A 9,931-nucleotide genomic window follows, 5' to 3' on the forward strand; every position below is an offset into this window, starting at 1 on the left:
CAAATTCAACTGTGACGGGTGTGACTTGACTTTGTGATGGGTGTGACAAGTTGAGCATGAATACATAAATACACATTATTAGACAACTAAGCTAACTTTATTTCTCAAAAAATCGGATTTTACGAACACATACAAGATTCTGCCACCTAAAGACGGGATAATCATTGATCGGACTCTTCTTCTCCATTGTATGTCTTAGTAATTGTAAAGTACCTTACTTTTAAATAGTATGAGGCTATTACATGTCAAACCGAGGCCGTTACCTGAAAAAAACCGTTTCAGATACTTTTTTTGCCCTGACAAGCGAAGTAATGATATCTTTTTATCCGTGACAGCTTAAGTTTTCCCATCGCTCGAGCAACATATCTTTTTGATTAGCTTTATCATCGCTGATCACAAACAGATATATGACACATTTCAGATTAGCTGATAAGTAACGGTACCAGTCCCTGGCCGAATTTATTGAAGTTTGTCTAACTTTAAATTGTGACCGGTGTGACATGTGACGGGCGTGACCAACATAATCGGCTCTTTTTTCGAAAATAAAAGCATATAAATACTTAAAAGCAATTCGCTCATATTTCCCTGTGTCATGGCGTTACTTTCGTCAGCTTTTTTACACTGTCCAAGATGTGTTTTCCTTCAAAAAATAACTACTTTGTGTATCTTGTGACGGGCGTGACATTAAAATATGCTTTGCTTCAATATATAATAAAATATTTAGTACTTGAAAATTGCGCCGTTACAATGCTAACGAATTTGTCTCTCCACTGACGGTTTAAACAATGCAAAAAAGGTAATAGATTTGTAAATTTTGAAAAAAATTAACCTCTCATATGGGTTTGTAAATGGTACAACCTAAAGTAAAAAAATATCTGATTTTGAGATAAATTTCAGAATTTTGGCTTTCAGTCTTGAAAGTTAGATTGATTTACTCTTACTTACTAGAAATAATACAGTCATATTCTTTAGTTTATTTTCGTTTCATTCGGTATCGATTACCGTTGAATGAGCCATTTCAATTTTGTACGTATGTACGTAATAATTTATTAATTCAATATTTGGGAATAAGGGGAAATGGTGCTATAATTGCGCTTAACAAAAAAATTTGTCGCGCGTGCGATTTTTTCTTGGCACTCCAAACATTTGTGTATCTACTACAAACAGGCATACTCGCGCGGGGTAAACATTTTATTGTCTGCCAGGTCAAAGCAACCGACAGACCCTTCTGCCTAGAAAAATATATGCTACTAATACTATGAAGAATAACATATATAAATTTCAAGTTTCATAAGATACTTTTCAAATTTTTTTCTAATTTTCAAAGTGTCTGCCACGTAGTTATAACCGCAGTAGTCGTCTGCCATTTTGTTTTTGAATAGCTATCATAGTATATTTTGACATATCAAAACGGCAGCTTTCTTAAAATACTTTTTTAGTTTGCCAATTTAACACACCTGGCACACCTGAGTGACGGTAAACCCACCGCGACCGGCCTTAATTAACCCCCACCTCATGGACGGTAGGAGCTATTGACTAACTGAGAAAATTTGAGACTTTCATAAATTGTGTGTAATCTGCTGTTTACTGGCCCTTAGAATATTTATTTATTTTACTGATTATAGCCTCTCTCTATCCGGCGCGTTGCTACCTTACCCTAATCTCAGTAATTATTTCTTTACTGACAGATTATACTACGCTCCAGTCCTTATTGTTATTTAACGTATCGAGGGCTTATATTCAATACCCTCTATCTGCACTTTTAAAAATTAGACAAAAGTCCACCTAAGACTTAACTATCATTGGTGATATTAATGCTGACCTTGTATAACGCTCGACAGAAGAATTTACTATTACTTTTCAAAGTCAGAATTAACATCAATGATGACAGGCAAGCCCCAGATGGGTTCTAACATCACAAAGTAGTTTTTGTGAAAATTGCAGATAGAGGGTATTGAAAATATGCTGATCTGCTAAGTTAGGCTTCGATGCTGGGAATGAGTCTGAAAGTTCAGCGCTCCGACGAAGACGCTTCCCACCGTTGCGTTGGACGTCATATAGGTGCGCTGGATCTCGCTAGCCATTAAAATTAAATTCATACTACCTGATCACGTGCAGTAATATTTTTTTTTCAAAGCAGAAGGTTTCATCAGTCCACTCAAAGATGTCGAATATAATGGATCTGAAAATTAATGCATAATCTCCAAAATGGGGTTGACGAAACTAGGTTTCAGAACGGATGAACAAAGTGATCAAAATTATACTTATGCTAATTGCTTATCAGAGGGCGTTATGCGCCATCCTAATTCAAGTTTTTTGCATACATTGGAAATCTTAAATTCGAAATTTGTTGAAGTTAAGGGTGATACGCTAACCACAAAGCCTAATTTTTTGCAAAATCTGAAGAGAAATTTAAAAGTAAATTTTCACGTATTTCATCACGAATCACGAATTTCATGTGAACAAATATTCCCAAAAATTATAAAGCAAAACAAAAATAATTTTTCCCAATTTGTTTTTGTTTTGCATGTTAAGTTATGAGAACAATTTATTCACATGGAATTGGCGATTGTAAAAAGATTTATTTTTAGAATTTGATTTTTAAATCGCAAGATTGCATTCAAAATAAAAAAAGGAAAAAATAAAAACATTAACATTTTTATTATAAAATAAAAAGAACAATTTCAATGAAGTATCCTTTAACATTACACATTTTATATATTTTTAATAAAAAAATGTGCGAACCACGTAAGTAACAAAAATTATCAAGCACTGATCATGATTTTTGATTTGAAATATTGGTAAATCTATATATAAATACGCCACAAGAAAATTTGGCAATCCCTTTTTTGAAGGCACCGTTCGCTCGATTTCAATGAAACATACACCGATTTAAAGGATATCACTTCCTCTAATCCAGAAATGTTTGACCCAATACATAGGGGGCGTGGCATCTGACTTGTAGACTAAAAGGTGAAAACCACTATATCTATAAAACCAATTATGCTAGGGGACTGAAACTTAGCACAGATGCATAGAATGTAAATACCATACTTACGGTGAAAAATGGTAGATAAAGGGAAAGAGGGCGTGGCACCGCCCATACAAACTGAAATTCTCATATTGCTTTTCTCTGGAACCACTTATACTAACGTCCTGACATTGGACACAGCAACATATGTTGTAAATACCGTACTTACGGCGAAAAGTGATTGATTTTGGAAAAGACGGCGTGGCACCGCCCATACAAACTGAAATTCTAACATCGCTTATCTCTGGAACAGCTTATGCTGACATCCTGAAATTTGACACAGCAACATCTGTTATCAATACCTTGCTTATGGCGAAAACTGGTAGATTTTGGAAAAGGGGGCATGGCACCGCCCATACAAACTGAAATTCTCATATCGCTTATCTCTGGAACCGCTTATGCTAACGTCCCGAAATTTGACACACCAGCATATGTTTTCACTACCGTACTTTCGGCGAAGAGTGGTACTGAAGTTTCAGCCATCATGGAAGCTGTTGAGAAGCTTGGAACCGAAATGATGGGAAGGGATATCTTCATTTTTAAGTGATAGCCAGGCTGCAATCAAAGCTCTGAGCTCCTTCACGTTTCACTCAAAGATTACGCTGCACTGCCGCCTATCTCTACAGGAGATAGCCAAGCAGAACAGACTTCACCTCACTTGGGTCCCTGGTCATAATAGGGACATAGAGGGAAACTGCATGGCAGATGAACTTGCAAGGCAAGGCACGACCGGACAGATTCTTCCTGGTAAAGTAAACGTATTGGTATGCCTTTTGCCACTTGCAAACTGCTAATTATTGAATTTGTTTGCAAACAAGCTGAAGAAAGATGGAGTCAAAGTACGACTTGTCGAATTTCCAGGCAGACTTGGCCTAAATGGGACCGGAGGCGGTCACGAAGGGTTTACTCTCTTAGAAGAGAGGATATATCTAACGTCGTTGGGGCCCTAACCGGGCACTGATTGATAGGTTCAACATGCAGAAAGGCTCGGGGTGCCTTTTCGTAGATGTTGCAGAAGCTACAAGGACGACGAAGAGGAGGAAACGGTCTTGCATCTCTTGTGTAAATGCCCTGCAATGTGCAAAAGCAGGCTGCGTCATCTGGGTTCACCATTCCTGGCCGACCTTAGGGAGGTTTCAAATACCGATGCGAGGTGCCTGATGAGATTCATCAGCGACACGAAATGGTTCAATGGGGAGGATAATTGAACGATGTCAACTGTGGTAACACAATGGGCCTTCTATCTATGGCCTAAGTGTGCCGCCACCTCTACCTACCTACCTACCTACCTACCAGACAACAGCATGAGTTTACTCACTTCCATCTAAACAGTATGAACTCATTGCTGTCGACTCTATAAGGTTAGTGAGAAACACCGTACAAACAGTGAGATTCATAGTTAGTTTTGAAATCAATGTTTAGCTGCAGTGTACTCATTTGATTTCAAATATGGCATTGATATACTCTTTCTAAATCAAGTCAAGCGAGTGAAAAATGCTGTTATGAAAACCAAGTCGAGCAATCGAATGACACTCATTGACTTCAAACAATTAGTAGAGAATACGACAAGTTTGAAGAAATGGATATTGATGAAGTATTTTTTTAAATATATTAGTTTTACTAAATTATTTAGTTATGCACCTGACATACATTTATATAACTAGTCTACAAAAGAAATGCAATGTTACCTCAGAAGACATCGGCTTTATAAAGGACTTGAAAAGTAAGTTGCTTTATTATTTAAAAACAATTGCTGTTAAAAACTAACAGATTTGCACAAAATTGTGCTTTTTTTTCCCCCGCCAGCAAAGGAGCTCAAGAACTTTACCGAATCTGAGAAAAGGTACACAAAAGAGAAATGTTTACAAATTATGAGAACGTTAACTGAGAATTCCGGCAGTACAACGGAACCACAAATTGCGGATACACCTTTGTTACCTTCAGACAACTTTGAACTGTTTTCAGGCCTTCTTAAGCAACCTACCTTTGTGAGCAGAACTGATAAAGCTACTGCAGAGCTGCGGCGATATGAAAATATTGAGGTATATTTTCATACGGACTTCGATATATATAATTGGTGGGAGGTACACAAACGCGAAATGCCGCTGCTGCATAAACCCAGTCGTACCCACTCCTTCAACTAGCGCATCGTCAGAAAGAGTTTTTTCTTCTGCTGGAAATGTTATTTCTGACGGAAGATGTCACCTTTTGTCAAATGATGATGCCCTTAATCAGGTGATATTTGTGCATTATAAGTAATATGCAGTTAGGAAACCAATAAAATTAACAAAAAAATTTTTTACAAATGTTTTTTCTTTGATACTTTCATTACAGCAGCTATGCCATGCACTTGTTTTTCAAATCAAGCACTTGTTATTTGAATCGAGCACTTGATAGTGTGAATTACTCACTCAACCGACAATGTTTTTTTCAATGCTATCGCACGTTATGTTTGGAAATAAATGAGCGCGAGTATGTGCAGATGTGAAAAGAAAGCGAGTGACTTAAAATGTAATTTGAGTGTATCCATGCAGCTCTCTCCTACCTACCTATACAGAAATTAGAAAAACAGGCTAAGTTTGTGGCAGTCGAGCGACCGCTCACAAAACCATGCTGGCACGGATTAATGGAACTTTTGATGACCACTTTCTCGAAAAGTTTCGATCAAGTCGAAAGTTTAGATATAGGTCTGTAGTTTGTAACATCATTTTTGTTACCTGATTTGAAGATTGGGGAGATCGAGGCAATTTTCTAACGATTAATAAAAACACCCGAGGCCAGCGAAAGATTAAAAATATATTTTAGTGGTACGCAAAATGACGAAACGCATTTCTTGAGCACGTATGAAGAGAACCCATCTAAGTCACTTTTTAAGGACAATAGCAGAGCAGAGATGCCGTTAATAACATCATGCTTTTTGACAAACAAAGAGCCAAAATCTACAGATTGCGTAATGTCGTCCATATTACATCCGGATAGGTCAGCATCACTGACATAGTTCGATTTGAAGAAGTCCGCAAAAAATTTACGGTTTCTAAGACGTTTTCTGATTTCCTACCACAATATGACATGCAAGAAGGGATATTGGAGCACCCTTTCTTAAATTGAATGTATTTCCAAAACGCTTTGGGATCTACTTTTAGCTCGTCTTCAAATCTAGAAATATATTGCTTGTATAAGATTTTCCCTTATTTATTACCGCCAAAGAATATTGCACAAAGTTGGAAACTTGGATTTAGACGGGTTTTGTTAAAGAATGAACTATATTTTTATGAAAAAATAACCAAAATTAAATAAGAACAAAAATAATACCTTAAAACTTGACAAAAAGTTTTTTGACCACTGTATGTATTTTTTTATACATACATGCACATTGTACATAACAAAAAAACAAATAAATAACTTTTTTCAAAGCGCATTTTGCCTTTTTCAAGTTTTAGTGCCTTAAAATCGGATACGATACATTTCTGCGGGGGAGAGGGGTAAGAACACCTACGACTCCCCCCTTCCTCTAAATACGGCCTTGCCTGTTTGTATGTATGTATGTAAGCATGTTTGTTTGGGTCAAATTTTGCGATCAATTTTTCACAAATTTCCCGATGATCCAAAATGGAGTCTATAAACGAACTTGGGAGTAATTTAAAAGGTAAAAGGCTGCCGATCTCTGCAAGAGATGACTAAGCATAACAGTCTATACCTCATTTTGGTTTCGGGTCATAGGGATATAGATGTTATCTGTATGGCGGACGAACTTGCGAGGGGTGTACGACTAAGCAGTTTCTTACGGAAAAAGAACGCATTGGTATATCCTTCGCCACTTGCAAGCTGATTTTAAGTGAGTTTATCTATACTTGCGCAAGCGAGAAATGGATGCAAATTACGACCTGTCGAATCTCTAGGCAAATTTGGCCTAGGTAGGAACGAAAAAGATTTCGAAGTTTATATTCTCTCACACTATAGCGGCTCAAAGTGTATTCACTTATACATATGTGTGGGATTTTACAGAAGCAGGTGCCCGGTTTTATACATTGTGTACCAACGTATTTATGTTTATATCATTGTGTACTAACTTACATATTTATGTTTATATCAGACATATGTATAGCTAGAACCGCTAAGAAAAAACATTGCACCTGGATGGCACTGTTCATTCCTATTTCAGCTACAACCCGATTAAGTACGACTTAATTAATTATTGTCTTGTTTTAAGAAATGCGACTTTGACTCCAAATTGGCATTTGTGTATAAAAATCAATCGCAAGAACAAAAAAAAAACAAAAAATTTACATTTTAAAATAAACAATTTTTTAGCGCTTTTTTAATTCGGTTTTAAAATTTTCAAGAGTTTTTCAGAGATTCCAGACCAAAGAAAATAAATTTTCATCCATATTGACTATTTAGTGGTAATTTTCTCATTTCGTGCGTGAAGCCCACGATTTTTTTAGTTTCTGACGGCAGCTTCATATAAGTAATTTTATCTGATTCACTCTCAGCATGATTTCTAAAGCTTTCAACGAATCCACTCAACACTCGCAAACACACAACTTTTTCGTACATAAACAAAAACTCAATATTTGATTCTCATCCTATTAAGGATACAAAAGCACTTCCAGACTGCCACTGCAATTAAAAGTGAATTTGCTCCCAATAACTCTTTTTCACACATACGCTGCTGTTGTTGTTGTGCCCTGCTGCTTGTTGTTAAGTAGGTCAGGGCCGTTGTGCTCATTGCAGCGTCTTTCATACTCAACGCATGCACACAAACGCATTCAGTAGCGGCTGCACTTCCGGTATCATTAGCCAAGAGAGTGAGTGTGCGAAAAATTGCAAGCAGGAAAAGCTTTGAAGAGAGACGCTGCACAAAGAGAAAGCGATTGCCGGAGAATAAATATCACAAGCTTCGGTGCAGATTTAAGTTATAGGAACTGCGTTGGTTGCCGACTTCAGCGAAATTTTTTGTTCCAACTAAAGTTGTAGTTTTTCTTTTGGCTTGATGCTACTGCTGCTAACGGAAAACACGTGACCGGCATTTTCTTCAAAAAATATTCTGTAGTAGTTATTGCATAGACGCTTTTTCAATGAGTAATGATTGCATGGTGGGGATGGAATGCAAAAATTCAATAAGCAAGTTTGAGATATGTAAATGATTTGTGTTTGCAGTTGTGTACTGTTGATACAAAAGCAAACAACAATCTTTTGGATTCCTGTTAGCGGAGTAATTAGGTAAAATAAATAATAAAGGCCAATCAAAAAAGTTACAGTTATTGTTATAGCAATAAGAGAAGATTGTTGATTTTGATGATTTTGGGAACGTTGATGAAGTGACCGCCACATAATTGCTGATAAAATTGAAGCATTACGGTATATTCTCAGCATCCAACACCTAACAAAAATTAAATTTTTTATCTTTCTCACCGCAAACCCGGCATTTTACATTTTGAAAAACTTTTTTATGCTTAAAAATCTAAATTAAATATTTTATTTGTTATTTTCGCTATTACGTGGTATAAAAAATTATTGCATACATATTGTATATAAAGATATCAAAAATATAACGTCGATTAGAAAAAAAAAGTTTTGCTTGCAGGATGAGTAAAAAATAAAACAATACAGTTAGAAATACATATTGTATCCACATACGTGTGTGCATTAAAATACATTTAAAGTAGTTTAATGAAATACAAATGAGGTTAAGAGCACCGAATAAATGCCTCGCATTAAGCTCTTGTTAAAAATATAATAAATTTGCCATATAAAACAGCACATTAGTATATTCACAAACATTTAAAAATAAATAGATTTGTTATGCTTAAATATTTAGGTGGGTAGTAGACAGTGAAGTTTAAAAGTTAAAACAAGAATTCACTAAAAATTGCTTAAATATTTAACATGCGACATCTGCGATTTGACTACGGTTATACAAAAATACTCGTTGTATAAATACGAAACATTTTCAGATCAGAAGTGTAAATTCGTGCGTATAAATTGCTAAAAAACATTACAAGTTACAATATCCTTTGTGCAGTTACTTTAGTAGTATGCATATATGTGCATAACTAATTAAAATTTTATTTTTCGTTCAACAAAAATTTAAACGATTTAGGCACTGTTTTCAGTACTTTTTAACTTGGCAATATTTTCGTATTTCGCAAATTTTGTTTTAAACGCATTGCAGGCACTTTCATTAAACTCCTCGCCTTCCTAGCGTTTCATTTTATCCAAAATCGGTATGACCATATCGAATTTCGGTCGCTTGCCAGCATCCTCATTCATGCAAATCGTTATCAATTTAGCCATATGTGACGAAGTTCCTGGAGGTATTTTAACACGCAGCCCCTCCAATGCAATTTTCATGCCGCACTCCATCGGCGACCATTCTGCGAAAGGCACTTCACGTGTAGTTAACTCCCATAGAATTATTGCAAAACTCCACATATCACACGCTTCCCAATTGCGATCCGCCGGTTTGCGCTGCAATGCTTCCGGTGACATCCAAGCAGGTTGATACATGCGGCCTTTCTCTTGGAAGGAGAACTTTGCATCACCCATATTGATGCGTGCCGTTAGGTCATCATCGATCTGAAAAATTAAATGTAAATAAAAAAATATTGGAAATTTTATTTTACAAAAATTTTATAAATTACCATAACGTGATGGCTGTTAAGGTGATACGTTGGTATGATGCGCTCTAACGAATGTAGATATGCCATACCACGCGCTATATCCAAGGCGCAACGCACTGCTTGCGCTGTATCCACAACAATGCCAGTAGCACGATGCAGCAAATTAAAGAGCGAACCACGTGTCATAAACTATTTAAGTTGGTTGAAAACAAAATATGGTCATTATTTCAAAAAACCAAAATTTCTTTGGTTACGATGGGTCTGCTTTAGTTCCAAT

General features: G+C 36.2%; 1 protein-coding gene across 2 annotated transcripts in view; it reads right to left on the reverse strand.

The window, feature by feature from the left end:
* The window catches only part of LOC118746001 (integrin-linked protein kinase-like), a 263,182-nt gene that overhangs the window by 24,307 nt on the left and 228,944 nt on the right, over positions 1-9,931 (reverse strand). The window contains exons 5-6 of one of the 2 annotated variants that reach the window (XM_036479716.1): positions 9,676-9,843; positions 9,158-9,610 (exon numbers count right to left, since the gene is read on the reverse strand). The exons of the other annotated variant lie outside the window; for it this stretch is intronic. Coding sequence (XP_036335609.1) covers positions 9,233-9,610; positions 9,676-9,843 — 546 coding nt within the window. The 3' untranslated portion in view covers positions 9,158-9,232. Of the gene's footprint in view, positions 1-9,157; positions 9,611-9,675; positions 9,844-9,931 lie in introns of those variants that run through there. 2 annotated transcript variants of the gene reach the window in all.

This window comes from Rhagoletis pomonella, unplaced genomic scaffold (genome assembly GCF_013731165.1).
Source record: "Rhagoletis pomonella isolate Grant_MI unplaced genomic scaffold, Rhpom_1.0 Rhpom_scaffold_00010, whole genome shotgun sequence".
Lineage (NCBI taxonomy): Eukaryota > Metazoa > Arthropoda > Insecta > Diptera > Tephritidae > Rhagoletis > Rhagoletis pomonella.